This window comes from Curcuma longa, chromosome 3 (assembly GCF_044706935.1).
Source record: "Curcuma longa cultivar G26 ecotype Majalengka, Jawa Barat chromosome 3, ITB_CL_G26_1.1, whole genome shotgun sequence".
Classification (NCBI taxonomy): domain Eukaryota; kingdom Viridiplantae; phylum Streptophyta; class Magnoliopsida; order Zingiberales; family Zingiberaceae; genus Curcuma; species Curcuma longa.
In genome coordinates, this window is record NC_133863.1 from 14,260,500 (window position 1) to 14,277,561 (window position 17,062).

Consider the following 17,062-nt stretch of genomic DNA (forward strand, 5'->3'; position numbering starts at 1 on the left):
TTGTAACAACTATCATTTGAAATTGTAATAGTTATGAAACTAATTACTACAACTATAATAGTGAGTAGTTACGAAATTATAATTGTTATAATACGATTTTATCCCAATATACTAGATGATATTTATATCATTTTACAAGGAAAAATTAAAATGGAACACCCCTTTAATAATTTGGACTTTAATGATTTGGAAATAAAGGGATAGCCTTTTTTATTTTTGCCCTTTTATAACGTGTGTTGGCCATCTTTGAATGATATTCAGACTTGTACAAGAAAATGATTGTTGGTACTGCAAAGTTTAACTTCAAACTATGTTTGGAGATTTGTGTTTATGCTTAGTATATCTTGAGAGCTTCAACAGTGCTAGATCTTTGTATTTGTAGCATACTCATCAAAAGTGCATATTGTGAATGATCACAGAACTAATGTATGCTGATGCTGAATGCTTGTGTTTGTACTGGAAAACCATTTAATTTGATATTCTTGATTTTTAAATTACCTTTACTCGACAGAGATGCACACTGAATCATACAACTTAAAATGATAAGGACACATGAGAACTAGAACATGAAACAATAGGATCTACTCACAAGAAAGAAACAAATTCATGTGAAATTGAGTTGAAAGGACCAAATACTTTGAATCCAACAAAATATGTGAACTTGTGAAATAGCTTATACATTTGCCTGGTATGATCTGTATATGCATAGGCTCTCAGGAAGTTGTGCAGATTTGTATTAACAATAGCACAAAATATGATCAAGTTTATAAATTGAAAATTGAGGTAGAAATCAACACACCTCTTTTTGGTAAAACTGACAAAAATTGCACAAGTACAGAAACAAATTATATATTTCAAGAGCACATGTTATAGTTCTCTCTGTATTTTCTACCAAACTAGAGAGGTTTCACCAACATGATATCATCATCCTTGTCTCTATAAACCTTTCTGTATGATATTCAGCATATGCTATGTACGGTATAGGTGGCGTTGCTTCCACTCTATCAAATAGTTAAAGCAGACCAACAACCGAATAGACCAAGAAAGTTGTCACTGTAGAGGAATGTGAACAGTAGTTTCGCAATGGATAACTGCTTAAAATGAATCTCTGAAAGCTTTAGGTTCCTTGAACCAGCATGACTTGCCCTGCAGTAAGGTCAAACAATGAGATATCAATAGAGATTCAGCCATTAATCCATATATATGGCACATAACAAAGAAATCCTCCAGATGTTGGACAGAGAAAAACCAAGACTTTTGTCATCAAGGAGTAGGATGAGATTTGCGAAGAAACATGATAATTAGTGAAATTCACGTCAATTTAGCAAGAAAATGGTATAAGAAATAAATCGCACATCAGTTAATTGGATTGATATCTTACTTGTAAAGCAGTCTCTTTCAAAGTCTCCAGTGATTCTTCCAGTTGAACTTGTTTCTGTGAGGTCTCTTTCACAACCTACATAGCCCATAATGGAAAAATAAACCAAACAGATGAATTATGGGATACTGACTATTTCAAATTGTGCAAATATCATCGGTAAATAGAAAAGGTCAAGAACTCACATCCTTTGTCTTCTTTAGGTCATGCTCTATAGACTGAATACGGTTCAGTGACTCCACAATCATGTTGTCTTTATCTGGTGGGATACTTGAAGGTTTCTTGTTTATCTCACTCACTAATTCTTCTAATTTCTGCAGCCTCTCCAAGTATGCCAGAACATTGATTTCTGCAACTCCCTGTGTAGGCAGGTGGTTGACAAAATCTGTTTTTGCTGGTTCTAATCTATGATGATCCGATAACAACATGCTAAGAAGAGTCAATGCTCCATTCCTTAAGTGACAAAATAAATACAAAATTGCAAGCATTTTCTTAATGAACTTGCTGACAGCTGCTATCACTAATATAAAGAAATTGGAAGATGATGATGATGCAGATGACGATGATGATGATGGCGAGGAAGAGTACTTTGAAGTGGAATTATTAGTTGGACCATCTGCAAAGGAAAATACCACTCAATTTTAAAAGTCACTCAGACAAAGTGCATTAAGCATGCCAGAACAAATAGATAGGGACACAGCTTAGCTGCATTTTGTGATTATGTTGACACTTTTAGCTAAGATCAATGTCAGACAAACTGAAAAATACTATGCTTAATTCCTGTATATTTTATAAATGCAGGAAACGTGCTGCATGATATGAGAGCTGCAGAGTAAAGCATGCAAGATCTCGAGACAACCTTTAGAATAGATGTTGTGTAATGAGATTGAAATTTGCAAAAAGGTGAATGAAGATTACATGGAGCATTGGCATTGAGATACATGCATGTTTCAAACGGCCATAGCTTCTAAGCATTGCTATGCAAATATTCACATTAGTCATCTGGTATAACCAACCTTAACATTTGTGGAAAGTTACATGTACTTAGTGGTAAAGTCAGAATGAACTTAGAATTTATGTAGGATCATAGAGTGAGGTATGCTGGAAAATTGGTTTTTTTTTCTTGTAATTAGGTCTAATTAGTGTTTTGATGATTTTGCAATGTGTTTAAATTTAGGAATTTGTATTTGAATCTCCTTCAGTATGTAGCATTGATCCTGTGGTTTTAATGATTAAAATGATCAAACTTTGATCATGGACTTAATCAAGCATGAAGCTATGTGGAGCTCCAATCTCAAGGACGATCACCAAGCTTGGAGGTGGACCTGAAGACCTATGGTGTTAAATTGTAATCTTTTGAGTTTGTTCAAGTAGAATGAATATGAAGAAAGGATTTAGTGTAAAACTAGGGATTATTATCTTAGTGCTTAGACGATCTAGGACTTAGGTAGCCTTGACTAGACATTTAAAGTTCCACGTGAAGGATGGTAGGTCAACCTAAGAAATATTCTAGGTTGGTCTGAGATAGACAGTCTAGGAATCTAACTTTAAGGTAGGTCGACCTATAGGTTTTAGTAGGTTGACCTGGCCGAGGTGACCTAAGGATATTTTTAGGTTGACCTAAAGTATTCATTAGAGTTTCAATGAAAACAAAATCAAGGTTAAGTTTACCCACAAGTTATGGTAGATCAATAGGCACCTACAAATGACCACTAGGGCTTTGGTTAAAGTATCTTTAATGATTCTTTTGGCGTAAGAGTTCAAATGAAAATTCATATGTTCTTCTTGTAACATTCCTAAAGATCCAAAAGGCTTGAGAAGCAAGCCCAAGTTTTATCCTTGATTTAGAAACTCTCTCACGTAATCTTTTCCTCACCAAGGCTTAATTTTATCTACAGGGTGAGCTAAAAGTTAATTTTTCTATTGTACTCAATTCATATCACCTTGAGAGGTTGGTTGCTTCTAGATGGGATCTAGAAGCAATCATTTGTCTTGTATTGTTCACTAAAAGGTCTAGCAATATTTTGATGGTACAACTGAGATCACTAGAGGTTAAACAAGGATAGTAAGTGAGTAGCTTGGCTAAGCAAATTCTAACTAGATGGAGGGAGGTCATGAATAAAGACAGTCTAGTTGAGGGAGCTTCCATTGAGTGTCTAAGTGAATTGTTATTGTGAATATATAGTAGTGACATCATACCCATTGTAGAGGGTTATTCCATTGCCTCATATGAAGGAGGTTTTTTTCTTTGTGGATTTCTTTAGAGGTGTCACACTGAATGCGACAAGAGTAGTGGACGTAGAAGTGAAAGTCTCTGATACATCCTATGCCATTCATGTTAACATTGTGATTATTTATTTATTTTCTACTGAGTTTATCACTTTCATTGATTACAAATGCACACTTGCTATCTAACATTTTGAATTGAGTTGTGGTGTTGTAAGAATTTGGCACCAGATATACACCCTCCTCTAGCTGGACCATCACCAACCCCTCTTCGAGATACCCTATGGACATATTTGGTATAATGAGATTGAAATTTGCACAAACAGTCAAATAAAGATTAACATGTGTACTGTTACAATGACATCCATGCATGTCCAAATAAATAAATGGCCACAATTTCTATGGTATGGCATGAATTTTGGACCTTCATTCTGATCTCACAACATTGATCGTGGAAAAATGGACTTTAATATTGCACCTTATTGTAAAAATTTACGTGTTTATTAGTATACTTGGAATGAATTTTAATTCTTCAACAGTTCGAATAATAAAAAAGTAAATAGATTCTACACAGACAAAGAAACCATTGTTTTGGATGCTACGTTAAGAATACTTGATAGAGCACTTCAAGTTAAAAGGATCATTAGAATTAAAACTTATTGAAAATGAAAACCAGATCAAGCATCATTATGAAATGGACTACCTCCAGGTCTAGAGGATTTGGTTTGGCTAGATAAACTGTTGGAAGCTTCGTCCTCATTTGGCTTGATTGGAGATTGCTGATACAATTCAATTGTCAACATAGATCAAAGTTAGCAGTTATCATCAGATAATCACATGCATACAGTGAAAGGAAGTAGATAAAGTAGCTATTCCAGAATCACAAGAGAAATTGGCTGTAGCTGTGGAATGTTTATGAAGTATACTTAACCCATCTCATTTTCAAGAAAAAACAAAAATGGATATTGTTTGCATGAATTGTGGACTGAATCAAAGGAATTGAACTTTAAAGGACAATCAAACTTATTTCAGTTTTATTAGTGTCTTAAACATGTAGCTTGGTCATTATATATATATATATATATATGGATCAAATATTAGTGCGACAAGCATTGTTGCATTACACAGATGCTCCAAGATTCATTGATTGAAATTGTGGTAAAAAAAATAATTTTCATCAGATAAATAGATCATGCATTACTTGATGTTGCTACAAACATTTACATGTGATATAACATCACAATGCCCATTATAACATTTTTCAGGTGATACAACGTTCCTTTTACATGGCAAAAAATTCAAAAGTGAAATGTGTAATACAAAGAGAAAGGTTTATGTAAGAATTGCATAAAAGTCATCAACAAGAAGATCGGAGGTATACCCAAATATTTATGTGATTTCAAGCATGGTAAAAACAAACATATGCAAATCCCATGATATTCCTGCTTTATTAAAAAATTTATATGCCTACTTCTGAGGGTCTAGATTTCAATCAATCTAACTAGTTTACGTACCTATCAAGTTTCAAGAAATATTTTGTACTGATTTGGGTAGGTTTGGGAAGTGACAAGAGCTATCACTTGAAACTATTCTGCTACTTTTATATATTATTGGATACGCTTGAAGAGTGCAGCATGCAACTCATCTTGTCATAAACACAACTCTTATGATGCATGAAAGTATCATGAAATTAACTTTATACAGAAATCAAACATCTTAAAGCTAGAAGGTATTATAAGCATGAAAGAAAACTCAATGCATGCTTCAGTTTCAAAGAGATCACAACTCACAAACAGTGATGCAGGAGTCTCAACCCAAAAGTAGGGATGAAGGGTAACTAACATTTTCATGCTCTGGAATTGACTGTTGATCCAGTTGGGAGATTGATTGAATAGGAAAGCCCGTATCTTTAAAACCTGATTCCGATTGACTCTTGTCTTTTTTAAACATTGCAACCTGCACCCATGGATTGTTTTTTTCCATGATTAAGATACTAAATTATCTAGAATAATGAAATTTGTCTGCCGCTTGAAGATTAGAGACTTAACCTGACGAACCAGCCTTTTCTCACCAAATGAACTGCTCCGACTTCTTGTGCTTAAGCTACCTGAATGAACTGACTAGAAGAGAAACAAACAGAATATGATAAAGATATAGTGTTAGGGAATGGCAGAGATAATAAAAATAATTGTTTACCAACTTCCATGATAAAGGGACATCCAATGTTCTTACTTTCATTATATCAGGGTTGCTCCATGGACCTTTATTGGATCTAAGGCAGCCTCCCTCCTTTGAGCAAGTGCAAGAACCACCAAGGAAATCAGGTAGTTGACTGTCACCAAAGAAAAGAAACATGTCCATCTTAGTTTAACACAAAATCAAAAAATGATTGACAAATATTATCAAATCTACCAAACTAAGTACTTAAACCTCGTCTCAATTAATTCAAGTAGTGTATTCTGGTATGCATCTCCAAGTACCTGCTCAGTTAGATGAGAAATTGAATTTCCGCATAAGTATATTTGAGCTTAGTGACAAATCAAACAGAATCTACCACTATCTTTGCTGATGTCCTTGGATCAATTAAGCCTTTGATGGTGTTCCAAAGTAATCTGAAACCACTTCCAGCATTAACAATGAACAACTTATACAGTATCTGCAAAGAGGAATATATTAAGCAGAAGAATCAAATTTAGCTGAAACTATTATGACATATTAGTCCTTATCAACCATGACAAACACACCTCTGGGTAATTGTCACTGTCAATTTTCTGGATTTTCAGTACAACGTCACGAGCTAACTTGCCAACACTTAACCAGTTCTGGGCAATCAAGCTAGTCAGGATACATAAATCACAGAACAGTTATGTTTGAATAGAAAGTAAGTTTAGTAAATACCACTCCTTGTACATCTAAAATTGTTGTCATTGTATCTATATGTCTTCCAGATGCAACAGAGCATGCTGGGTATTTTTCAGCAAGGACCTTCTCTATGCCCTGAACATGGTACTTTATAAATCTTTCAACACTAGTGACAGAAAGAAGTTTGTTGGGGTCAACTTTTCCAAGTCTTTCTATATACACAGGTCTACCTTCTTTGTCCACACCATGAAAACCATGTGGATAGCAATTAAGAACTTCATCCAATTCAGTGAACAAGAAGTCCTGGATAACAATATATGTTAGAAGAAATAAAAGGTCTAACTGAAATTATAGAAGTAGAGACCCTAGAAAAGATGAGGATAATTTCCTCATGAAATTGTGGGTACTGACTTGGTTCTTCTGTAGCAGGGAAGAATAGAATATACAATAATCATCACAAAACATCAATCAACTATAAAAAGAAATAAATGACTAAATAATCATATCTGGACTGACAAATGGTTGCCCAATATACTCTATACAAAAAATTCCAGATATTCTTGCTTGAAATACTGACCCATTTCAAGATATTTTTGCTTGCAGTAATGAATTCAATGCTATCTCCGTAGTCAAATCCTAGATGAATTTTGCTTCCAACAGTAACATGAACCTGAATGAGACTACTCATGAACCACATATCATGCACACTTCAAAACCAAAAGGAAGTGAACTGGTCTCAAATGCCTCATGGTTAAACAAACTTACTGGTTTCAGGTTTAAGATGAAATACAATGCCAATTCTGCATCAACAACACTTAAAATCAAGATTCAAGATATTATGTTGTGCAATCATAAAAATATAAGTGCACACCAAATCCTATTGCTACAACAAACCAATCATATAAGATATTACCTGCATTTCTTTGGATCTAAGGAGAAAACAACTTAACACCTACCAATCAACAGATATATTGCAAGGTATAGTTGGACCAAATTGTTACCATGACAAAGCTTTGCATTGGCTATATTTGAAGAGGTTTTACCAAACCATGAACACAAGGTTAGGATATTGGATGGTGCTTGGGATCTCTAAATTAAAAATGAAACTCACTGCACTTAGGAAATGATGATTTGCATGTGTTAAGACACAGGAATACTGGATGACTCGCATCTGAATAAAAAATTCTGTTAAAAAAATGGCGCATGAGCTAAACAAGATCCCAAGCCCACAGAGTAGACCTAGCCATTGTCAACTTTCTTAGCATCAAAATCAGGAGCTGATTGCATAAAGGTCATTTGAATTTTGAACATTAATTGAAGTAAAAGTGAACCTCCTTACAGCTAACAAAGATTATTATTTTTTGCACTTTGGGAGGCATCAACTGGAGTACATACCACAGTGACCTGACAAACTATGTAAAGCAACTTGTTCCTTAATTTTTTCTGTCAGTAAGCATACGTTTATTATCACTTTTATCAATGATGGAAAAGAGTATGCATCAGTATATCTAATGTGCCTCAAACAGGATAAAGACTTTGGTTCCATTTCCATGGTGAAACTTCTTTCAATTCTTTTTCAACATTTGGTAGACCTTATCCAAGAAACAAAAGTGAACATCCATTTTTATAAAAGAAGTGGTACATGGAAATTGTTGTGAAAGCCATATTATACGCAGATTAGAAAATTTGCTGTTCACAATTTATTAGATTATGCTCTTGTTAGTCCTATTTATAGAATTGACGCATATTTAATATGCTACCAAAGACTTGAAAGGGTGAAGGGCACAAAGTTTTTTCTAAATCCAAAAGTTGCAAGTTGCAATACTTTGGTTAGGACCAAGACAGAAAAGTTGCCAGCCGGAAGAGCTAGAGAAATTTTTGTCGTGGATCTCCCACTAAGCTACTATGTTACTTAGACTTAGTAATGAGTAGGGACATAGATATTGATTTAGTGGTTTTGCATCTTATTTTCTGAAAAACATTTTACACATTAACAACAGGCATGTCAGTGTCCTACTCAGAGTGTCAATATCGAGGTGATGGGAGTCTAAGATGGGTACTAAGAAAGGGTCTGGTTACCTATCTTGGTTAGGCTAAAAGTTGAGATCCGTATTGTCATGATTAAAGCAACTAACCTCGAGCAAGAAACTGTCAGGCTCTACCTAAAATCCCAAATTGGACGGGGATGTTTTTTTTATGTATGTATATAAGGTTAATTTTGTCAATCCATACAACTGAATGTGTCCAGTACCTACCATTTAATAACTTTGCATTTCAAGCCATGTGATCTGACACATACCATGTTAATAAGTTAGTTCTCCTGTAGAATTGGAGGATTGAGAATAAATGTTCACACATGCAAATTCATACAATGGGCAATCAAACTTGTATCATATTGGTTACTCTTACTTGTAAAATAGTATCAGTACCAAAGTCCATCCTCCACTTAATCATCTCTGTCCACATTTGAATAGCTTTTTCAATATTAAATCCCCGTGCCTTCAAAAATCTGCAGCAACGAACAGTCAGATAAATAGTGTAATGTATATCGGAAGAATTAAAAGATGGTCAACTGACTAATTGGTTCAAAGTAAATGTTCATGAGTATCATGCAATAAGATGCATCTTATCATGTGATTCATGTCATAAGATGCATCTTATCAACTGATTAATAGTGTCATTCATGATTCATATCATACAATAAGATGCTTAATATGAATTGGAAGTGAAAAGAACCAAAATGATTTGGTTCTATTCAAATGATTAGATACAAATCCTATTTTATTCAGAAAATAAGAGAGAACTCATTAAAAGCTAAATCTAATCAAGTAAAAGTAAATCTAATCTATTAAGAAATTAAATTAAACCTAATAAATTAGAAATAAAACCAAACTTATTATAAAAGAATAAAAAAATGATGAATTTTATATTATACAATAGAAGTATAATGGTCAACCATGGTGAAATCTAAAAGTTAATGATGATATAGAAGAAACAATTTTATCTAAGTGAAGGCACAAGTTGATAATAGCCAATGTGAGCCCGACACTTGATAATGATTAAGAAGAATAGATCTTATAAGATTGATTCATAGAACGACAACATCACTAACATAGAAGTCATATCATGCCTCAGTTATCTTCCATTTTATGACATGATTTTTCAATGTCAAAAGCATTCGACAAGAAAGTTTCTATAACTCATTTCATTTTAATTCTCATAGAATGAAATAAACAATATACATTTTCATAAGGATACGAGCTTATATATTTTTTGTTATGAATCAATGTCAACTTCATTTGCTGTGTCATGCAATGTTTAGATAGCAAAAGTATTTCAAATAAAGTAGAATTATTTTCTAATATGCTTTAAAATTTTGTACTTGAACTTATGATTCAATTCAGTATTCAAAATCATTCATGATTGGATAATTCACCAAATAATTCACGGTATGAACCTCAATTTGACATTCTTGTTGAGGAAGATGGAAAATTACAAAAAAATAAAGAAAGATTTTGTTTATAGGGTACTCAGATTGTAATTTTAACAATCATTAATTTCAAAAGCAGCTATTAGGAATTTCATTCACATGCTTTTGAGGAGAAATGGCATATGATATTTTCCTACTGAAATTGCTAATCATCGAGAAGAACCCTAAGCAAATTCAAGCATTCAGACCATCAACCAAACAGTGGAAGAAAACTGGATTCAAATGCAAATGAAGAATTTATCTGATCGCGCTCTCATCTTTATTTGCATCGTCATGTTGGAATTCTTCCACATATCCAGATCAGAATAGGAGGGAAAACATTTGATTTGTTTCATTTTCATCTCTCAGTTAGTTCTGATAAAAATGGAAACCTAAGACCAGACATTAGGATAAAGGAAGAATCCCAATTTTGTAGAAGGATCATTTTACCAATTTGAGATTCATCAATAATACTAATAAGATTGACAGAAATTCTGATAGAAAAGCAACTAATTTTATCTCGTGTTGTGTCAATTCCAATTGTTCTTGTTGAGTAGCATGATGTCCATTCCAAGTAGTGATGACTTAAAGATGTAAAATCAAGAGATGTGATGCAATCAAACCAATCGCAGTCCAGATCTACTATTAATGCCATAAGCGGTTATTAACTGAGGAACTATTGAGAGATAATATGAAGCATACATTTCACCTGTCAGCCTAGATGCCTAACTACAGTAGAAAAAAGTATAATCATTTCTATGCACCAAAACTGAGTCTCTCTGCGCAAGATGAGTCAACAAACACTTCTCTGCTGCCTAAAAAGCATAAATTGGAAGTGCGCTATGTTTTGTTCATTTCACAAACATAGTGGACTTGATCTAGGATATGGGACCATATACAAAAGAAAATTAGTTCCACATAGAATATCTTTGATCTGATAATTCTTCAGCACACCTATGGAATCTGATCAGAAGAGAGAAAGAAAGCCCTTTCTATTCAGATATGAGCTTCTAAGTATCTTTGTTGAGTTAGCTATCAACTTATAGGAGTCATGTCCTTTCACTTGAAGCATGTATACAAATCACCGGTTGCAGGAAACACTAATTCACACTGATGCTTTAATTGACGATGGTTAGTGACAAACTGAAAAAACCTTTAATAACTTTGGCGATGTGAAGCAGAGCTACGAACAAAGAAAAGCTGGTGCCTAGGCATCGCATGACCTGCAACCATTGAGATTGCTGGAAATGCAAGTGATCACTATTCTTCCAGGCTAGATATTTGATTTTGAGGTATGGTTGCCAATTTTTCATCACCGTCAACATCAACAACCGTCATAGTCAACGCAAAAGCCTAATGCATCTTATTCGAGAAAGGTTAATCTGGAAGATAAGGGGATCGATCCCCGATGAATACTGACCGCCTCATGGTGTGGTAATCGTCGTGTCGATGTGGTAGCATATTCCGACCGAGAAGAGCGGTCCGAAACGCCTCCACGGTGCTCTCCTCATCCGCGGCCTGGGCCGGCGCCGGCGCTTGTGCCTCGACCCGCTTCCCTCTGCTTCGCTTCCTCACGCCCTCCCCGGAGGCGCTTATCTTCGACGAAGAGGCGATCATTTTTCCCCCTTTTTCAATTTCAATCAATTCCTCTCTGGCCGATTCCAAACTCCAAACTCCACCTGCTCCGCTCTTCTTCCACCTCCGAATCGATCGGCGGGCGGGGCGATCGAATCAATTCTCAATTCTTATTTCTTCTTCGCGATGGAATTGGATCGGCGTAGACGTGACGTGCGCCGGAGAAGAGTTTCACGTGGGCGCCAAATTGCGCCGTCGCCACGGACGAATTGAGCCAAACGAGAGAAATAAATGAGAAAAAAGATGACGAAAAGTAATAAGATATATATACAAGTGAAGCGAGATTACCGGAAAAGCAACTAGGGCACATTTAGACGTACCCAATCGCCCGTTACGCACTTTGCTACCCTGTAGCCCTCACCAGGGGCCCACTGTTCTGAACGAAAAGGGTGGCCTGTGGACCACAAGCAAGTGCCACGGGTCGAAGGTGGATTTAGTTGGTAAACAATAAAAATTAAAATTTTATCTTATTAAATGCGATATCGAAGGGTACGATTAGAGCTTACTAAAATAATTTACATCTCATTTTTTATTTTTTCACTTCTTCCCTTGAAATAGATAGATTTTTTTATTTTTATCTAATTATATTTTTTAGATATATTATTAATTTTAATATATTTTTATTGAATTATATTAATTGGATGGAATAAAAAATTATTAATATAGAGGATATTCATCTTCTAAAAAAAATATATAGAGATAAAATTACTTCAGCAAAAGTGGAATCCGTCACTTCAACGGTCTCACACGGTCGATCTCAACATCATATATGAGAAAGTAAATCAAAAAGTAGCAATTGGTCACTACGGGAAGGGCATTACCTCGGATTCATCGAGATTCGATCTTTATCTACTTCAATAAGTCTACTCCGTTGTAACTAACTAACTATGTTATGAAGATGATAAAATTACATATCTTATGAGAATGTAGATAGAAATAAGAATGGAGTTAGATAAAATAACTGAAAAATATGGACAACACCTATTGGATCTTTTTATATCATTGGGTTTGATATGTGATATTTATTTTATTTTCATTATTAGTTAAGTCTTCATCTCTCCTCATAAATTAATAAATATTTATTAATCATATAAATATATATATTTAAATGTATATTTTAAATTTTTTTTACAACTACTAGTCGTCTTGCAATTGTTTTCTACTGGTCGTTGAAAACAGCTGTTTTTTTTAACAATTAAATTAAATTAAATACTATTTCAAAAGAAAGTAAAAAAAAAAAACTTTATTTCCATATTAATTTCTTATGGAATCAGTTAAAATCACAACGGTGCCGTGGTGTGATGGGCACGATAGGCAAGGAATATTTACTTTTGCTAGAAATTGAATTTTTTAATAAAAGGTCCACGTCACTAAGACTCGGCAGAATCACAAAAGTGGCTTAAAGTAAAATAAAATAACCTTTAAATAAATCCTAAAAGAATAAAAGAATATGTCCATTGACAAACATTAACAGCAACACGTATTAATTAAATATATTTTATTAAACTTTATTTATAAATTAATGCAGAATAAAAATCTTCATCTGTAACTTGCTAACTTTTTCCAATTGGAATGGGGATTCACAAAAGTCAACTGGTTTGACTTTTTTGAAGAATCTAGAAATTAACCAAATAAATAATGTTTAAAGTGACATTTTACAAGAGCTGGCCACGTAATATAATCCACTTCTAGAGAAGTGTTTTTTTTTGGCAAGGTTTTAATTTTCCAAAGGGTGTTTAATAACAAACTACGATTATAAAATTAATTATTTGCATCAAATCCCAAAGGCACAAAGACTTCTTAGGCCTAGGAAAGGTAGCATTCCAATCGTTGGAAAAACCTTCTTGCTATAGAACGGGTTTTCATCGGCCTTTAGAATATTGGATTGAATCAGAGAAAAGGTTCTTACCATGTTTAGAATTGGACTAATAGCTTGTGCATGCGAACAAGGAGTGAATCGTAGAACAGAGAGAGGAGGACCTTGACCACAGTGAAAACCTTTTCCAACGGCAGCGTGGAGAGGGGGTTTAGGGTTAGCAAACCCTCAAACTCATATGAAGGCAGGCGACGGGATGTGGCGATGGCGGTGATCAGGACGGGGAGGTGATGGCGGCAATGAGCAACAACAAGCGAGAGAGGCGGCAACAGCAGCTAGAAGCAGGAGAGGTGGTGACGGGGGCGATGATTTTTGGGGTTTGTGAGGTTGCGATTTTTTTTTCAAGTTTATGAGATTGTGATTTTTTTTAGTTGTCACGCTGGCGAGAAATCCCGAGGAGCGTATAATCGCGTAAATTTAATCACGCATGATATCATTTATATATAGAGAGAGAGAAAGAGAGAAATGATATCTTGCGCGACAAATTTCTGCATGTCTGTGAGCGACACCGCCAATCCACCGCCACTGCTGCCACCCTCGTTGTGCCGTCCGGCTACCGCCGGCCTCTCCCTTGGGCGCGATCTACGCGCAGCTCGCCGGCGCTTTGTCCAGCGTCGGATTCCACTCGAATAGTGGTCGGAATCTGACGTAATTTAGCTGGAAACAGTCAAATCATGCGGCCCCCATTGCATGGCCACTGTCGACGGTGATCGGGCCGGATTCCAACCGAATCACGATCGGAGACCAATCGAGGAAGGACCAACGTGCAAAGCTGATCCTTCCTCGGCCGGTCTCTGACCGCGATTCGATCGGAATCTGGCCTGATCGTCGTCGACAGTGGCCGCGCAATGGGGGCCGCGTGATTTAGCTGTTTCCAGCCAAATTACGTCGGATTCCGACTACTATTTGATCAAAAGCCAACACCGGATGAAGCGCCGACAAGTTGTGCGTCGATCGCGATTCGGTCGACGGCCGACGATGGCCGGATGGCACGGTGAGGGCGGCGGCAATGGCGATGGGTCGGCGGTGTCGCGCACGAATCCATCGCGCAGGATATCATTTATTTATATATATATATATATATATATATATATATATATATATATATATATATATATATATATAATGCAATTTAAATATTTAGTAAATAAAATATTTCGAAGTAAACTTATTTTGAACTTATTATTAGTCATAATGTCATCTCTATCATAATCATAAATTAAGTTTTAGAGTATTAATTCATGAAATTAATTTTAAGTCGATTAATAAGAGATATCCATTGGACCCTTTTGTAAAGATGATACAAAGTTGACAACATGAATAGAAAACATGCCGTCATGGCCGTGAGTAATTAGCTTAAAGTGGAAGGGAGGAAGAATGTGAACTTGTCAAATTCTTTACAAGTTGTATGGTTCTTGTCAAGATATCGAACTACCAATTGTCATTGAAGTGAATCTTTAGTTTTAGAAAATCCTAAGTTAAACTTTGAAAGTCGATTATTAGATAAAATTACTAGATAAATTTAAACCTATCTAGTTTAGATATGTGTTATTCTAAGGAGGAGGGGGCTTCAAGGTACCGTGGAATATATATACATACAAAAGTCGACACGCAATCGGTGAAGTGAATCAATGAAATTTACCTCCAATCTCAATCGATGTAGGACTAAAAAACACCCTATCTATTATACCAAAATTAAGATGTTGTATCTTGTTGGAAACCAAATGGTTTGAATTATGACTATTTTGATGTGTTATCAAACTAGTTTAAATTAGGTCTTGTTTTTATTACTGAGTTATGTCTAAGTATTTAGGAACTTAGGAAAACATATAAGTACTTGATGATTCAAAATCCGTTAAAGTATGTAAAGAACCAAAAATGACGAGGAGCATCAAAGATACATTAACAAAAGACACAGTAAGTAAGAAAGATAGTATGGAAAAAGAGTCGATGGACTTGGTGCATTTTAAAGACAAGAAGCTATTGAAGAGTACCAAGGTGCGCGAAGCCGGGAAGAAGACTAAGTCAAGAGATTTAGACTAGTGGATCAGTCGATCGAATCAGATTGGTCTACTGAATGCCACGTCAGTGAGTGGATGACTTCATTAGTTTGCCATGTCAATAAATGATTGTTGCAACGGATAAAGGTTATTCGCCATGTCAAAAAGTGATTATTACAACAGATCATATTTGATATGTCACGTCACTCAAAATAAGTAGACCGGATCCACTCGATCGGTCCATCAACATGCCATGTTGGCACTTTGAACAACACCAAATCCCTTTAAAGGTCAAAGTTCCATTCCTTTTATTTACCCTTCCTTCCTCTTCTTGCACTTCCTCCCAAACAAAGTGTAAGGGGTTGTTGTGTAATAAGTGCATAATATCCACTAGAACGTCCATGGATTTTATCATCAACTTGATGAATTAATTTTAAAATATAAGCCTTTCATATTAAGACAGGTTGTGCTGAAGGATTTCTATTCTTCCATCAAATATTATACTTTTTCCCGGATATTCATGGTTGTACGTGAATAGAATTTGCTTATTTTTCCATGATATGCGTCATTCAAAAGAGGATCATATATTTTTGACAAGTATTCTTATTTATTCTCCTTATTACATAATTTAATTTTTTAAAAATATATCTAGAGTAAGAGATAGTTTTTTCTGACTATAAAAGAGATAAGAAGTTCAATTGAAAATGCAACCGATTCTAATTTACTTGCTTGTGCTTAATCATGATAAAAAGCGTCTCCGGACTCTCCGCCTCCGAGTCATTTTCAATCGAGAAGAAGATAATGAAATTTTTTTAATTCATGAACTAACAATTTGGAATTATAATTAAATAAATGTATGTTTTTTTTATGTTGTATTTATTTTTATTTAATTAGTATGTCTTTATTAAATTATTAATAAAAAATAATTTATTTTTATAGCTTACTATTCATCTCTCATCTGTAACCATTGGAATCGTTCCCATTGCACCAACACACATGGCATCCTACCTAAAGGCATGCTTCTCGATCAGTGTAAATGTGTAATCCAACAACGAGATGCGACAAAATCCAAGTCATGCCGATCACTTAGAATTGCAATATCAATAAACTAACGAGTGAATGAATGGTTATCTTTTTCTAAACTCAAAATTCAAAACTCATCAGCCTTCACAATCATGCATGACATACATGCACCAAGCTGAACACGGACTACGCTAGCTCCAGCTCGCATGTGACCCTTCTTCTTCTTCCTCCTCCTCTACGTCTTGTCGGTTCATGCAGCTGCGGCATCTCTGGCGTACGCCCATTCCACTAGCTACCTCCACTACTTCATGCAGAATTCTAATCACCTAATTAAAAGAAAAAACTTTATTTCCCAATCCCAATCCCAATCGATGTAGGACTAAAAACACCCTATACAATTTACCAAAATTAAGATGTTGTATCTTGTTGAAAACCAAATGGTTTGAATCATGACTATTTTGATATGTTATCAAACTATTTTAAGTTAATTAGGTTTTGTTTGAGTTACTAAGTTATGTCTAAATATTCAGGAACATAGGAGAACACATAAGTATTCGATGACTTAAATTCCATTAGAGTATTGTAAAGAATCA

The 17,062-nt window shown here is 35.0% G+C and overlaps 1 protein-coding gene across 2 annotated transcripts; it reads right to left on the minus strand.

Moving 5' to 3' along the window:
* Positions 1-743: 743 nt before the first annotated feature.
* Positions 744-11,778, minus strand: LOC141823504 (phosphatidylinositol/phosphatidylcholine transfer protein SFH9-like). Of its 2 annotated transcripts, none has more exons than XM_074710793.1 (13): positions 11,356-11,778; positions 8,876-8,975; positions 6,503-6,769; positions 6,349-6,426; positions 6,159-6,260; positions 6,035-6,084; positions 5,837-5,936; positions 5,653-5,724; positions 5,447-5,560; positions 4,308-4,383; positions 1,564-1,994; positions 1,382-1,456; positions 744-1,146 (listed from the first exon to the last, which is right to left on the minus strand). In XM_074710793.1, exons 1-13 carry the CDS (start codon positions 11,550-11,552, stop codon positions 1,096-1,098), a joined length of 1,713 nt encoding a protein of 570 aa, XP_074566894.1. In that variant the 5' UTR covers positions 11,553-11,778; the 3' UTR covers positions 744-1,095. The 2 variants fall into 2 exon arrangements, with proteins under 2 accessions (XP_074566894.1, XP_074566895.1); XM_074710794.1 differs by lacking the exon at positions 11,356-11,778 and adding an exon at positions 11,089-11,170.
* Between the last annotated feature and the right edge of the window lie 5,284 nt (positions 11,779-17,062).

Coding starts and splice junctions, on each gene's coding strand:
- LOC141823504 (XM_074710793.1), bottom strand. CDS start 11,552: ATGATCGCCTCTTCGTCGAAGATAAGCGCCTCCGGGGAGGGCGTGAGG. Junction 8,976..11,355: donor GATTACCACACCATGAGGCG/GTCAGTATTCAT, acceptor TCGTTGCTGCAG/ATTTTTGAAGGCACGGGGAT. Junction 1,457..1,563: donor ACCTAAAGAAGACAAAGGAT/GTGAGTTCTTGA, acceptor TGGGCTATGTAG/GTTGTGAAAGAGACCTCACA.